Genomic DNA, 16,667 nt, shown 5'->3' with positions numbered 1-16,667 from the left:
CTTTCATTGCCTGATTTTTAGAGAGAATGAAGAGTACCTTGATTTAATCTAAGACCTTAAAGATCTAAAGGGACCTTAAAGCTCATCTCTTTCCAAACCCCTTGGACAGGGACACCTCCCAGCAGACCAGGTTGTCTCCAAACCCTGTCCAATCYGGCCTGGAATATTTCCAGTGGTAGGGTATGGAATCATAGAATCCCAAGGTGGTTTGGGTTGKATGGGATCATCCAYCCACCCTGCTGTGGACATCCACAGCTCCTGTGGGAAACAAAGTCTCAGGAATTCTAATTGTCAGGTTTAACAGAACGTTTTGTTGCAATCCCATCAATAAGTTGTATGAGTAACTCTTCGCAGCAAAGTRAGCTGAAAAAAATATTTCAGAAGTCTTTCAAAAATGTTTGAGGTGAAGCATATTGCTGCCTTGTAAAGAGCAGAATTATGCTGTACTGATCTTTGGAAAAAATAGTATGGTTTGATTGCTCAGTTATTCTTTCATATCAAGTGACTTTGGAACTGTGAAGGTTGTCAGTTTGGGGTTCCTGGTCTGATGTGCCGTCAGGGGAATTGTGCACAGATTCCAGAGAAAAGCTGGGGTTGGAAGAACCTCCTGCGACCCTCTTGTCCAGCCCTAGAGTCACCTAGAGCAGGTTGTTCAGGACTGTGTGTTCATTTGTGTTTTGTTTGTCTCCACACACGGAGACTCCACCACCTCTGTGGGCAMCCTGTCCGCAATTCAACTACAATTACAGTAAAAAGAAAAAAAAAAAAAAAAAGTGCTTTCTTCATTTAGAATTTCATGTGGTTTAATTTGTGGCCATTGCCCCTTGTCCTGTCACTGGGCACTRCTGAAGAGAAGGTGTCTTGTCTTTTCTGCATTCCCTCCGTTCAGTGTTTTGTACATCGTTAAGATATTTCCCTGCACCTTCTCCTGGCTGAACAGTACCAGCTTTCTCAGGAGAGAAAGATCTTTAGGAGAGACTCTCCCTTTGGGAGAGGTTCTTCAGTCCCTTAGTGACCTAAGACTGTGTCTTCTGGTGCTGGAGAACTCAGAGCTGACCCAACGCTTGGAATGGGGTCTCAGCAATGCTGAGAGGAAGGACGCCTTCCCTGGACCTGCTCCCAGTGCTCCTCCTCCAGGGTGCCAGTGGCTTTCTTTGCCACAAGGGTGCATTGCTGGCTTGTGCTCAGCTTGTCTGCCGGGACCTCTAGGTCCCTTTCTGCTGAGACACTGTGGCATTTGGGCTGAATTTGCTGGATTTTGTAGCCCCAGGTTTCTCACTGCTAGGATTAATAGAGGTAATGATGGTGTGTTTCAAAATTGCCAGTTTGATGCCATTTTATCGTCCAGATTTTTCAGGATGAAGTGCTTTGTGGAGTGATGATAAAATAGCAAAAGGTCTTTTTGAGAGAAGATACAATTATAGGTGCATAGAGAAAGGAGGGATATCAGGACAAGGGTGCTGGCACTGCCCAGGCTCCCCAGGGAATGGTCCCRGCCCCGAGSCTGCCAGAGCTCCRGGAGCRTTTGGACAGCGCTGCCAGGGATGGACAGGGTGGGATTGTTGGGGTGTCTGTGTAGGACCAGGAGTTGAACTGGATCATCCTGGTGGATCCCTTCCAGCTCAGTATATTCTCTGATTCTGTGCTCTAGTACAAAATTGAATTGTTATCAGCTGCTGACAAATTTAGTGTGAGAATTAGAAGAATTTGATGAATGTGGGACTGAACCTTTGAAAATGGGTTTGCAAGATCAGGAGTTTAAACTATGCCTGGACAGAATAACTCATGTTGTGCTGTCCCTTGATGGACACAATAAGAATGATATCCAAGTTAAAATTTGATGTTCCCTTCTTTGGCATTTACGAGAAGTGTTTAAAGGAGCCCAATACCCATTTTGTGTTATTAACAAATAAACTAAAGCTTTATCCTTCGATAGAAGGATTGATTTAGCTTTTATTCAAATGTTTCATTGCAGGCTTCGTGACTTTCTGGAGGCAGAGGAAAGTAGGCACTTTGCTGAGGTGGAGGCACTTGAAGAAGAAATGGCACAGGACAAAGAAGCAGAGAAAAAGGAACGAGTAAAATTACTGAGAGAGCAGTGGGAGCAAGCAAGACTAAAAGTGGTGGCTGAAAAACGTGAGCAACAGTTCAGGTATTGCCATAAAAATRCCTTAAAAAGAGAATTTGCTCTAARTAAATATATGGAGTCAATTTAGAAAGAAGGTGGCAATAATAAACTGAGGAAGGAAAGATGAATGTGATTGAAACAGTAAGACAGGAAAAGTCAAAGTAGTTAATTCTTGGGAGTGTAGCATGTCCTCCTTGCCCCATGTGAGTATCAGTGCACTTCCACCTGCCAAGTCTGTCCTTTTTGTAATCCTATTCCAGCTTTATACTATTGGAGTGAACAGGGTGCATGGAAGGTTAATTTGACCTAAATCATGCTTACTAAACTAATATTTCAAAGATCCTTGAAACAATAAGATTGTCCAAAAAGACAATGGTTTTTTTTATTGCATACTTTTCAAGAGTACCAGCTGCAGCTAAGGTTTTAATGCAGTCTGAAGTTCTGTGCCAAGTCTTCCTGACTGAAAGCAGTAACTTGCAGATATTTATTCGGATCTGAGGTCTTGGTGTGAAATCTGCCTTTTGTATCATTCTTGGAAATCTGGTTTTCTGAGGCAGGGGTGAGAGAAATAATGATGTTATTTAATTGGAATGATTTGAAGTGTCTTTCCCAGTCTCCCACGGTACTGTGAAATCTATAACACCTGCTTCTCAGTTTGCAGAGGCTGGGGATAAAAATCAACACTCACTCTCACTTGTGCATAGACTTTAATTAACTAATTCCACAGGTAAATGTTTTTTTTTTAAATGAGGGGTTTATTGACAAGTGTTAGAAATGCATACACTGCCTAACTTCATATGGTGGCTTGAAAAGGTGGCCCTTGCCTTTTGCAACTTCTAGTTTGTTCTCCATATGTCACACAAAGTGGTTGAAACTCACTTTTATAAAGGTTTAGAGGGGCTGCTGGTGGAGTGCCTATTATTTTGTACTTGTAACTTGTTTTGTTTTACACACCAAGGACATGTGATGTAGACACCTGGAGGTAGGTGGGTAAGTGTTAGTAATTTTATATTCACTGAGAATCCTCCTCTAGTTAAAACTTCAGTGAAGTCAAGACAGTTACAGGAACCTAAAGTCAGCTTCAAACAGGCTGATCCTGCCTTGTCAGTTGAACTGCACCCCAGCCACCACTGATTTTWATTAGGTTCTCATCGATCAGAATAGGAATTCAGTACACATGTAGATTCTTGTTTAGATGTCTAATTTTAGGTATTTTAATTGCAAAATGAATCGCAGTGCTGAACTGTATCATCTGGTGACACGTACTTGAACTTTCATGGTGTAGTTTCCTGTCTTACTGTCTCAGGTCTTTTATCTTCCCAGTTGATATAAGCCCTGTTGATATAACGTTGACTCAGTGTTACAGGATTATTTTATCCTCTTATTATCCTTTTACCTTTCCCACTCTGCACTGGGATTGAAGTAATATTCATACCACACAGCATCCCATTAAAAAGTGTTGCTGAAGCTTTATTGCTGGCACTCTGCTGGCTGCATGTTTCCAGAGGATTTAGAGGCACTGGAATCATCTCTCTTCACAGCTGTTATGAGTGGCAGTCTTGGGGTACTTTTGCAAATCAATCTTCTTCCTACAGGGCACAGAATCCTCTTTGACTGTCCTATAGTAATGGAAATACATTTCTTCGTTAGTTCCTCTCTGTCCCTTCCTAGTTTTAAAATGAAGTTCCTACTAAAAAACARAACTCTAATAAACACCAGCTGACATCAGTTCACCTTGTCTGTAACAGGTATCTATCTTCATGAATGTGCTTAGTTGTATTTTAAAGTCTCCTATTCAAGTGAAAAAGGAAGTCTCTGCTATGGGGATTGATTCTGGTTAGACTGATAACTTCTGATATCTCAATCTGCATGTATTTGTCTTGTTGAAGTAGCCTCAAGTCTGTTTTTCTCTGGCTGTTAGATGTAACTCTTCCTCCTAAACCATGCTGGTCCAGGCAGAGATCTGGAAGCAGGACTTGCTGATCAGGAGAGCAGCACTTAGTGAAAATCCACAAGCAGGAGTCTATAATTGTGTCACAGCCTGTCCTCTGGGGCAATGGTCTCCAATTCTCACACCTTTAGCTATAAAAACTTTTAAACAGCCACCCCAATATGTTTATTTATAAACTATATAAATACATAATAATATACTGTGCTGGTATATTGTGTATGTTATAAAATATATGCACAAATAGAAATTAAAAAGGGTGAGGTAAACATGAAATAAATGCTATTTTTTACTTTCTAATGTTATTTGTTAATGTACGAAACATACTCTGCTCTCACACTTCTCCCACTTTGGAGATAATTACTCTAGGGTACACCCAGGAGTCTTGGCAAGTCAATCCAGTAGCAGGTGGATATAGACATGATTTTCTGTTTCTCTTTGCCTGTGGATTTACAACTCTTTTAAATGCCTTTCTGGAACCTAATATGAACTTGTTTGTATTTCCTTAAACTCCAAGCAAGGCACTCCACTCAGGCAGGTACGGATTCCCAAACCTGAAGTATAGGAGTGCCTACACTGTCATACATTATTCCAGAGTACTAAAAGGCAGCATTTTTAGCAGCCCTGTGGACTGGTTGCTATAGCCTGAGGGTGCAGGTATAACAGCTTCTCAGTAGTGATGTTAAGCAAGAAGGAGTCCTTTGTCACAAGGTGACATCCTTTTGTCACAAGGTGACAGAGGGGACAAGACTTGGACCACTGGAGTCCTGCTGGAATTAATTTTCAGGGAGGGCTATCCCTTGTCTGAGAAGATAGTGCTAGCCTGAGGGCATGTTTGTCATTGGTAGCTTGAAAGAAACCTGCAATGTCTTAAAATTTGCATAAAACACTTATCATACCCTCTTTCTTGTGGTAACATCAGAAGCATCCATTTGGGGAATGTTGTTTTCCCAGTAACTTTGTGCTGCAGCCATAAAATGAATACATAACTGGGGAGATTCTGTCTTTGGGAAGTACCCACATCCAGGCACAGTTTTAATGTTAAGAAGCTTAGGATAGCAAAGTGAGGAAGAAAACCAGCCATCTGGGGGAGCAGATGTTTATAGGTTGGTGTAAAAGCTGCTTTGAGGGAATTATTTTGATGAAATCAAGCAATTACAGGGTTATTTTATATTAAAATTCTAACAATGCTGAACATAATTAACTTCTATTCCCCTCTGAGAATTTAATAAATATCACACTACTTTACAATCACAGAAAAGAACAACTAGTTCTTTATTCCTTCAATGCTGAGAAAACTTTGAGCCCATTGTGTTAAGGTAATAGTTATTGTTAATAGTGTACGATTTCAAATTTTAATAATGGCGTGTTTCCCGCACAACACTTGAGAAATATGTTTTTCATGAATACTTGTTAGTGCTGTGGTCTTTAATCACCGCTAACTCCCTCCCAGGAGATGAAAGAGAGATTCCTGTGGTAAAATGTAAGAAAACCCTCAATGACATAGTAATTTGTTGAAGTGCTGGAAGGCAGGGGCACTCCTTGGAATGTGCCATGGCTCATGAGCATGCACATCCCTGTGCTGCTCTCTGCTATTATTGTTGGGTCAAACAGTGGCCAGAAGGTTCCTATGCTGTACCAGAGGTATAAAGCAGCCATCCCTTTTCACCAGTCTTCACTGGCCTCAAATTATAGCATCTTATCATGGAATGGTTTGGGTTGAAAGGAGCCTTAAAAGTCATCTTTATCATGGTCAGGGACACCTTCCACTGTCCCAGGSTGCTCCCAGCCYCAATGTCCAGCCTGGCCTTGGACRYTGCCAGGGATCCAGGGGCAGCCACAGCTGCTCTGGGCRCCCTGTGCCAGGGCCTCCCCACCCTCCCAGCCAGCAATTCYTTCCCAATATCCCATCCATCCCTGCCCTCTGGCACTGCCAAGCCATTCCCTGTGTCCTGTCCCTGCAGCCCTTGTCCCCAGTCCCTGTGCAGCTCTCCTGGAGCCCCTTTAGGCCCCAAAAGGGGCTCTGAGCTCTCCCTGGAGCCTTCTCTTGTCCAGGTAAGTACACCCAGCCAAAATGAAATAACTATCCTGGTGTGGACATTGATAAAAGCATTGAGGTAGTTGCCTGATGAATATTTAATATTTTTACTACACAGGATAGTCAGCTAAAGCTTGTATAATGTCATAGTATTTCACATTGTGCAGGTAACTACTGCTGCCATGAAGTGGTTCATGATTCAGTCTATGATATCTTAYGATGTCTGCTGTGAGTTCCTAAATAGCTTTGTGTTAATAGAAGAAGAGGTTTCATTCAGCATGAAATGGTGAGAAACCCTTTCACTTCACAGCATTCACATGTGTCTGTCACACATTCTCAGAGCTTATAGATCCTTCACACTTGCAGGTCTTCCCCTTTGCCAGTTTCACATTCTGACTTTATGAAAATCTATATCCTGGTTATAGAACAGAATTAAAATGCCTGTAAATTGTTCAAATTAAATAATGTTTGATGGCATGTGTTGATCTCAGTAGTGCTTTGTTTGCATAAATAAAATCAGAATCTGCAATTAGTTCAGTGTTATTCAACTGAAGATAAAGTACCTCTTTATAGGCAATGCAGTTGCAGAGAGTAAATGAAAATTGAAAGCTGCTGCACTTGTTTGACTTTCTACCTTCTCTGGGCTTTTATTGCAACTTGTCTGAATTATCCCACAGAACTTCACTTAAAAAATTAATAAATTTCTAGTTGTTCCTGCTCAACCGTGTAACCCACTTTTCCATGCTCACAGTATTTTCTGAATATGAATAAGCTTTCAGGTATAAACTTACTCCAAGTCTTCATTCCAATAGACACAGCCTGCATGTTTGAATAAGTGTAGTATGCATGCGTTTCCTATGTTAAAAAAGTTACATACACACATGCACTCCCCCAGCAYGTGTTCCAGCTACATGTACAATACACAGTGTGTATATAATGTACACATATATTATGTGTATATATTGCATGTGCATTTAGACTCACAGAGTGTCCTGAGCTGGGAGGGACCCACCAGGATGACCCAGTCCAACCCCTGGCCCTGCACAGCCACCCCAACAATCCCACCCTGTGCCTGTTTTCCCAACGCTCCTGGAGCTCTGGCAGCCTCGTGGCCGTGCCCGTTCCCTGGGGAGCCTGGGCAGTGCCAGCACCCTCTGGGGACACAAGAACCTTTCCCTGCTCTCCAGCCTGAGCCTGCCCTCGTCCAGCTCCAGCTGTTCCCTGGGTCCTGTCCCTGTCACAGAGAGCAGAGATCGCTGCCACCTCTTCACTTCCCCTCATGAGGAAATTGATTTAGTTTTCTTTTTTTTTTTTTTACAAATTCAAATTCTTCAACTCATTAATGTCAAAATCTCCATCTCTGTGGTTCCTTAGGCCATACAAGGAATCAGTGCCAGGGGTATAACTTTGCATCCTGAGTTGCTGTCTTCTGAGCAGTGGTGAACTGGGAGCTCCATTCACCACACACCCCCACATCTGCTTATTGATTTGAGACTTTTTAAAAAAAAACTTTTATGTTGCCTTCCAGAGACCGATGTGAGGAGTATCGCGCACACTGTAAAAAAAGGAGTGAGAAGGAACTGGGTGACTGCCAACTGGCCCAGCAGACTCTGAAGCAGATACAGAAAAAGGAAGAGAAGATGCAGGAGCAGAAGTTGGAAGAGATGTGTGAGAAGGAACTGTCGGCTAAGGATGAGAAAGAGGAGCTGAAGGCGGAGGAAGAGGCAGCGCGGATCCAGGAAATGATGGATGTGCGTGAGGCCCAGGTGGCAGTGCACGAAGCTCGCAGAGAGGAGGCGAAGCAGCAGATCAAAAAGGAGGCTGAACGGCTGGTAATTTCYATAGTATTCTGCATTCAGGCTTGTGCAGAAGGCACTTCTAATGATAGGCTTACTAGAYATTTAGACTAATCCATACCTTATTTGTATCTTCACTGATTCCATTAGTATCTGAGCCTGTCCTGTTACGCTAAACCTCTTTTCCAGAGCTGTGGCAAAGGCATTCCTGTTTACAGAGGAAATACATCTTTGGAAAGTCGGCACTCTAAAGGATTTTGTCTTCAAAGGAAGACAAAAAGGATTTCGGCATTCAAAGTTGCTTAGAGCCGTTGTGGGAAATGGAAACATTTTAAAGCTTTTGCCAGACATCTTTGTAGTTTTCTGATTTCCAGTTTCCTACAGGATAGCTTGTTTCCCCAGCTAAAAAATTAATATTTATATATATATATATATATATATATATATTTAACAAATTAGCAAGCAGCACCTAAGCTCTCATGTATTAGACCTGGCTGATGAGTGTAACATCATCAGAAGCATTTGGCTACCTTGGCCCACCTGTTTGGCTACTACCCTTTCTTTTTCACCATCTCTTTTTGTCTCTATTGCTGTACTGTTGCTGGCTTTAGTGGGGCTTGCTAATTCAGTATTCTGTGTTGACTYTGAATTGTGGGAGACCATTTAGCTCAGCCTCAGTCTTTATTTTGCAGCTATTTACATGTAGAGGCTGAATGATCATTCAGGATACTCTATTAGACACTGGAAGCTGATGCTGGCATCATATATACTTTTACTTCCCTACTTTATAAAGATGAAGACAATCGTGGATCTAAATCTCTGAAAATGCTGGCTGTGAAACCGTGGAGTCCTTACTCCAAGCTAGTCCAAGATGCTTTGCTTATTTAAAACATGAGAATAGAGTTATTTTCTTGTAACACAACTTCTAAGGCACTGGCAAACCTCCCAGGAAAAGAATGCTGCTCCTTAACTGGCCTTTTCAGAAAAACACTATTAGAATAGAAGAGTCTGTAGCTTCCCCTGGAGACAGCTGCCTTGGGCTCTGTCAAGGAGATACATGGTGAAGTGGTTTAGTGTCTGAAAAAAAAGYTTTCTTCGAAGGAGAGTTTCTGTATGGAAAATAGGATGTAATCCTTTGTCAGCAGATGAGGGATGTGACAGATGGCCCCATTACAAGTTTTTCATTGCAGACTGGTAGCCCCTTATGATCAGGAGTTTCATCTGGGTGAATGGGCAGCTGAGTGTCCCTGTGCATAAAGGCTTCTCCTGTTTGTTGCAATGAAAATAGAATATTTAGTGAAGGAAAACTTGTACCTTTGGCATGATAGACCATATCTGTGCACCAGGATATCTCAGAAATGGATGGTATAGCAGACACAGCAATTTTTGCATTAGCTACATTACCTAAATTAGCCTTCYTCTTTTGTCTTATTTTTCCCCTAAGGAAATGTGAGTTTTTGTGAAAGTGATTGACTTCATGTTATCCTGGTTGTAGTTTTATGAGCTTCTGCCATAGCACTTTGGTTCGTATATTTGCGACGTTGTATTTCCCCAGTGAATAAACTTTCATGGATCACATTCTTGGCTACTCTCATACAGCTTCACTGATGTCAGAATCCACCCAAAGACACGAGCCAACTTGCTCAGCAGACTGCTAACTATTTCTGCTTTCTTTTTACCTTTTACTGTTCAAAGATTTTCAGATTTCTAATTCTATTCTTCAAATTATGTATATAGAGAGATTTTCAAAGCTGTTTACCAGCTTCTGAAAGCAAATTTGACAGTTCAGGCAGATACAAAGTCAGCTTTGGCTCTGCAATACTGCAAGAGTCCGTGGATGCTTTGTGTCCAGCATAAAAAGKGATGTTCCTTAGGGAGTGCAGCTTCTGCTTCCATGTTGGGAAGGTCAGACATGCTGTTTATGGCAAACCTGCTGACGCATTTYAGAAGGCTCATTCACTTTACGAAAGAGATATTTAACTAAAAAGCAGGTTAACAAAAAACTGCCTTTGAGACAGCTGAAGCATGATTTCTGAGATAATATAATTGCTAATGATTAGCATTATACTGTCACAACACAGTCACATACTGTGTTATGACTATGTTTCAGAGCAGTCGTGCTTGTACACTTACTCAATTGCAAGATGTCCARGAATATGCTTGTAAATATTACTTAATGATRGTACTTTTGAATTTTTTTGGGGGGMTAAAWAATCTTGAATATACACATACCTATTTGAACTCAAACATGTATTTCCAATTTGCCATTGTTTCTTTCTTAAGAACTTAGTCTTACTATACACTTTTCCAATATAAAGTGGAATATAAAGTTCTTTCCAATATGAAATTGAATGATTTGAAGCCGTGGAAATTCAGTAACTGTCCATGAGAATACAAAAATTACTGACTTGATGCAACCTTGTGTTCAGTGCAGATACAGTGCTCTGAACAACCAACACAGGACAGAAAATATCTACAGAAACAGCAGGAACATKTGGCTCTGTTATTTGTTACTGCTTATGGCTGTGTGTGAACACTTGGGTATAGATCACACGGGCTGCAATGATACTGATTTCCCTAAAGAGATGWCTGTCTATCTGCCTGAAACATTTGGAAAGTATTAGGCACAATACAGTTTTTGTATTGAAGTGCATGTGGTAATTACACATAAAAATCTCAAATTCTGATGAATGATAGGGTAAAATATTCAGGCTTTAACACGTCTAGTGGAAGACTATAATTCTGTGTCGTCCGCAAGGCTTTGCTTTTCAAGGCTTTAAATTAAACTAACTCTAGCCAGCACTTAGTTTGAAGTTATGCAGTGATTTTATAARCTGGCTACTTTTATCCTTGTAGGCAGAAGAGATGCACAAACTTAGGGAAGAAGAGGAAGAGCTTGAAAGGAAGAAGCGGCATCAAAAGAAGGAAYGCAGGGAGATACTGCTCAAAGCAGTACAGGACAAGAAAAAACGTTCTGATGCAGAAAAACAAGCTCAACTTGCTATGGAAAAGATGATCTTGGAAAGAAATTCTCAGAACCTCAGCAAGGAAAATAAGGAGAAAACAAAAAACCGAGTAAGATGTTTCCTTGTGAAATTGTAGGGCAATACCTCATCTGGACTAGTTCTGTGGCCCTGTGAACTGCAGAGTATAACTGAGGGCAGAACACAATTGCTTTTCTCTGGATGAGATAATTTTTTTTGTTGAACAGCCTGTTRCCTCTGCTCCTGTCAGTTCTCTGCATCTCTGCAGAAGCCCATTAGCTGTTAAAATCACAGCACTTTAAAGCTTGCTTTGCAATCAGCAAGGCTACCAGCAGGGATAAATGATGTGGGGGCTGTCAGGAAATACTGGAAATTTGTCCCTCCATATTGGTTTTATTGTGTATAAATCACCTGAGCTTTTTCATCCTTACACTGCCTAGACATAATGGAGGCTGGAAAGCTATTTGTTGTTTCATGGACCTAATTTACTAAGTATTTGTAACTGCAGACAAAAGAAAATAGTTAACTTACTGTAATTAATTAATACTAAAAACCTGTTTTAAATATGAAATAATGATAATATAAATAGATGCAAACTCTCATATTTCTTGGAAATGCCATCAATGGCTGTGTCTGTCATTTCTTGAAGTTAAAACAAGTAGATTGTCCAACTTTAGCGTGCAAGTGAGTCTCCGGGTCTTTAAGGCAAAGCAGATAGCTGCATCCATTGTTCTGCTCGAGGTATTTAGAAGCTCATGTTGGTCAGGCAAGTTCTATCAACTCAATGTTAAACCTTGCCGCAGAATTACAGGAGGTGATATTTATTGTATTTTTTGGATCCCAAAGCTTCTAATGCAGGTGATGGTGGATAGTCTGGTCAGCTGGGGAAAATCTGTAAAATGTGTGTGCTGTAAAAATCAGTAAATATGTGTGTGCTGAGCTGCTACAGGGAAAGGGATCACTGTATTTGCTCTGTTTATATGCTGYTGTCTGGCCAGGTAGGGGATTCTGCCCAGCTCTTCCCTATGGCAGAGCTTGGAATTGAGCTCTGGTCTCCCAGCTCCCACACTGSCTGTGAACCACCACTTCTCTTCAGGTTTTGAATGGCTTTTTTGAACTAATTTATTCAGATCCACAAATGTCTGTGTGTTTGCAGCAAGCAYTGTTAAGGGAGCAACTTGCTTACCTGGGACATGTGGCTGAACAGCTGAGGAAGGAAAAAGAGCAAGAAAGAGAAGAGGAGAATGTCCTCAAGGAAGAGAGGGATCGGCTGTGGGCTGAGAAGATTGAGAAAATGAAACTGGACAGGGAGGCTCAATTTCAGCTGCTGAGAGAAACTATGCAYGCTAGACAATTGCAGATGGAGGAGAAGTGTAAGTGGTGGGCAGAGGCAGCACAACACCCTGCTGCTGGGAACAGCATCTAGCCCAGCATGCATGGGCTGTGTGATAGAGTGGACAACAATGTGACCCTCCCTGAACCTGTTTCCCAAAATTCACCCCTACAGGCATTCCTTACACTCATTTCCTATTGCTATCACCAGAGCAAAGCCTACTAAAGTAAGTATTGCATGAGCAAATAGTCGTTATTATTAATGATACTATAATGATGTTCTGAACGTGAAAACTTTCCAGTTCTGAGTGCATGATACACAAATAAGCTGAGAATACACTTGCTGTTGTTTGTGTGGCTATTCAGAAGCAACAAAACTCAGCCTTGCTAGCCTGAATGCAGTCTCACTGTCCCTTCAAGCTCAGCAGAGCTGTTACCTTTAAAAAATATTTTTGGTTTTGTTTTTCAGTGCGCAAAAAAGCAGAGAGGCAAGTAGAAATTGCTGAAGAGAAGAAGGCAGTGGCTGAAGCAGTTAGAGAATACCAACGTGAAGAAGAAGAAAAACGTATAAGGTATTTTTCTTTCATGTCATCGGTTCGTTTCATTGCAGATCAATCTTTTAAACTTGTGAGCAAGATGTTCTCCTTTTTTGATAACTCTAGAGGCACTGGGTGGACTTCCTTCTGTTCAGAGGCTTTCCCAGCATGCAGTTTATCAATTCCAAACTGCTCGATAGCAGACCTGTAATCCTGCAGTTGTTACTAGGTCATTAACTCTGACCTCAGGAAATAGTGGTACATATCCTTGTTTTGGTCTTTTTGGATGATCATGTGACTTACATCAATCATATTTATTAAACACATCCCCTCATACTCCAAGCTGTTGTTATGAGTAGCAGAGGTTTGGGGAGGAGGGTTAATGAAAGGTTTGTGCCTGACCCAGGAGAACTAGTGYGTCCAGGCGCATTGCTAAACTCCACCCACAGACATCCCTTGAACAATCCTGTAGTCAGCCACCAAAACACGGGGCTGCAGCACATAACCCGGCTGCACGGGGCTCTCCGTGCCTTCCAGTGCCTCTGGATGAGCAGATCCTTACACGCAGTACAGGAATGTTCCTCTGGGTGTCATGCAAAGCCTTGGGCAAAGGGCCTTATCTCACTTACTCCCCTTCTGTACTCCTGCCCTTTCTCCACTCTTGTCCRTGGGATACAAGTATCTCCCTCCCGGCTGCTATCTGTTGTGTTATCTGAGGGCTTTATTGGGAACAATCTCCTGGCTCTGGCAGAAATGTCACCCTTGTGAAGGAAACGCACTGGGCTCCAGCTGGGATATGCTCCACTTAGCAGAGATGGCACTCAGCAGTGTCAGGAAGGGTTTGTACCTCAGCTCTGTTGAGGTAGTGCACAAGTCCTGATATGCTGTTGGCATTTAAGTGTCTGAGTGACTTCTGCTTCAGAACGGCCTGAACACGTAAGACTTCCTCTGCTTCTCCAGAGGGTAGTGAAAGCAGTACATGAATCCTGAAGTGAAAAGGAAGATTGATTTCTTCTGACAACCACCTCCAGGAATATCAGCACAGCAGGGACTTGCTCTTCTCGGAAGGAGGGTGAGGATGGGTGTCAGCATCCTGAGGATGCTGTGAGCCTGAGCCAGGGACAGACTGAGACCCAGCACCCTCATCCTCTGTCCTCTCAYCACTGTTGTGAGGAGCAGGGAAGGCATGCTGATTACAAGGATTTGGTTTTTCTCTCTTTCTGCTCAAGCACCAGTTTTACAGTCTACTTGATAGCATACAACAGAATGCAGTTAATTCTCTGAAGAACATAAGGCTAGCCCATAGCATTTGGTTAATGGTGGCGGWTACTCTTAAGGCCTAAAAGGAGCTTTGAGTTTCTTAGTCTAAATTCTTTAGTCTTAGGTTGAATGCTGACAGATTACATAATAATAAAGTTTATTCTCTTTACCCACACTACTTAAATAACCTATTCACCTGGCATTTCCAGAAAAATACAGAAGGCCAAAGAATACCGAGACCAGCTCACATCTCAAATTGCCTGTCAACAAYTGCTCCACAAAGCTGAGGAAGAGGARAGRAAGAAAGAACATGAATYAAATATGGAAGCAGAGAGGGAGTACCAAAAAAGGGTAGAGTTCCTTCTGTCAATGCCCAAYGAGCCCACAGTAAAACCCCCCACAACAAAGAAAGCACTAATGCCTGACTTACACAAATCTCACTTACTATGATACTTTAGCTCACTCAAAAACATTTAGCCTTTAAGCCTTCAAAAACATTTTCTTAGGATGCTTACACCTTATTTGAGTTGGAAGAACTCTCTCAAACATCTCAAACTCAAAACATTTAATTGGAAATTACAAGAAACATAGTATTTTAAAGTTTATTTTTCCCCCATGGATTTTTCTTTACAAACCTGATCCAATCCAAATTCTTGACATCTTAATTCAAGAATACTGTCTGACCTCTGCAGTATAATAGTATATTATTATGACATGAATACTGCACAGGCATTCTTAAAAATCTACACCATGGAAATTTGTAGAAAATTTTCAGCAAACCATTAAAATGCCTTTCAAACTAAAAATATTTGGAAAATCTGTTTCTTTATATTTAGATAAAAATGATAAAATTCTGTATTTTACTGTGAGATGGGACATAAAAAAGCTGATATTCTTTTGCATAGGTTTTGATAGCTGTTAAATGGTATGTGGAATACTGGAGTCCCAAATCTGSTTGGGCAGGATAAAGTGTGCAAGGCTCAAGCTGGAGCTGTCTTGTAAAAAGGTTTATTCTCCACAATTTTCATGGTAACTCTGCCTCTCTGGGCTTCCTTGGATTGTTACCAACACCACACTCTGAACACATGGAATGGGGGGCCAGAGCACCACCACCATTTTAAAACAGAGCAACACAAAATGTGGCTGGATGTCCCCAGGGAGGGTTTTGGCAGTGGGCAGCAGTGACACCTTGCTGGCCTCTCTGCTCCAATGCCAGTGGCCAGTCTGCCCTTTGTGCAGGAGGAGCAGTGGATGACACAAGGAGCACGGGTGTGATCAGTGCTGCCCTTGCCCAGTTCCTTGCTATGCATTTTGTTTGTTTTTCCTCTGTGTTTTTCAGAGGAGGGAAGTGAAGAATCTGTGTAAAACCTCATATCCTTCCTTGCTCATAGACTTCATGGCATTTGGAAATGTTTTATATTCTTTCTTTCATTTTTCCTTTTGAATCTTTGCTGCTGCTTATCTGCAGCTGTTTCTGAAGCTTTTCAGCTTCTCCTATCTTTCCTCCRGCCCCTACTTTTCCACCCTTTTCTTCTCAAACTTCCACCACTTCCTCTACCATTTTTGTCCTCCCTACCTTCCTTTTWAGCATTAGCTCCCTGGTGGCAAACCAGGCTGTGCTTTTCTTGTGTGAGAACATGAATGGATGCACAGAGGTGCTGATGAATGGCTGGGATCAGAGCTCAGGAGACCCAGATCCCAGAAATCATGGAACAAATTCAGGAAAAGTTGTCTCATCTTGGTTTAAAGCAGACACCAGGCTGACACTTCTTYCCCTGTGAAGAAAAAGGCCAGGTGGTGACATATTAATCTGAAATAGTACTGGTGGTCTTTGAGCAACCCAAGCTAATTCTGGGTGTAAATGGTGGAAGAACCTGGCCCTGCTGAGGGGAAAACCAGTGTGGTGGGATTTTATCGTTGCTTACAGATGAAATTTCTGAGTCAGCAGATGSAAGAGGGACAAATCCACTGGAACTTGTTACCATCTTGACAGGGGACCAGACAGACCAGAGCAGTGCCTCTCATGGCTTGTTCCTTGGATCCAAAAAGGGCCTGTCCTACAGATACTGAGGAACGTGAAACATCAGGCTGGGAGAGATAGGTAGTCAGGATGTCAAGCCCTCGTGGTGCTTTTCAGCAGCCATCTCCAAAGCTACACAGAGGACAATCAGAGCTGCTCCTCCAGCTTTGCAGGTGGAAAAGGCCATCCCARATAAAGGAAATAGTTTCATCAGTCCAGAGAGCTGAGGTAGTCATAGGTCTGTGCTCTCACCACTGAGTCAAATTGGCAGAATGATTAAGAGATTAATTTCCTGGTCTGCTGCAGACTCCTGGAGTAGCCTGTGCAAGCAATGTAGATTTTTCTTTACTATTGTGACCTCTCTTTGAAAAATGAAGATAATAGCACATTCAGAATTCTAGGATTAATTAAAGCTTGTTATTAAAGGCTGTGACATTTGTTGGGTACACCCGATATGAAAGATTAAAAAAATACCACATTGGTGAGCTTTGYGAAGTCGAGTCATCCAGAACCATAATAAATCTCCTTTTTTAATAAAATAATAACTCGGAAGAGGTGGTCAGAGCTATCAAACATTTATAGAGTGTCTGAGCTCCTGCTCCTGGAGGCAAATTTCCTCTGCAAT

At 41.8% G+C, this 16,667-nt stretch overlaps 1 protein-coding gene across 1 annotated transcript in view; it reads left to right on the top strand.

Annotated features, from left to right (window-relative positions):
- Positions 1 to 14,816, top strand: part of CFAP53 (cilia and flagella associated protein 53) — a 21,039-nt gene extending 6,223 nt beyond the window's left edge. Inside the window, exons 4-9 of the mRNA XM_057378435.1 lie at positions 1,976 to 2,152; positions 7,643 to 7,946; positions 10,767 to 10,985; positions 12,051 to 12,267; positions 12,696 to 12,798; positions 14,232 to 14,816. Coding sequence (XP_057234418.1) covers positions 1,976 to 2,152; positions 7,643 to 7,946; positions 10,767 to 10,985; positions 12,051 to 12,267; positions 12,696 to 12,798; positions 14,232 to 14,472 — 1,261 coding nt within the window. The 3' untranslated portion in view covers positions 14,473 to 14,816. The remainder of the gene's footprint in view (positions 1 to 1,975; positions 2,153 to 7,642; positions 7,947 to 10,766; positions 10,986 to 12,050; positions 12,268 to 12,695; positions 12,799 to 14,231) is intronic.
- The last annotated feature ends 1,851 nt before the right edge of the window (positions 14,817 to 16,667 follow it).

This window comes from Malurus melanocephalus, unplaced genomic scaffold (genome assembly GCF_030028575.1).
Source record: "Malurus melanocephalus ecotype Western Australia unplaced genomic scaffold, MMel_1.1 scaffold_359, whole genome shotgun sequence".
NCBI classification, from domain to species: domain Eukaryota; kingdom Metazoa; phylum Chordata; class Aves; order Passeriformes; family Maluridae; genus Malurus; species Malurus melanocephalus.
Note: the sequence above shows the minus strand (reverse complement) of the source record. Positions and strands in the feature narration are given on the sequence as shown.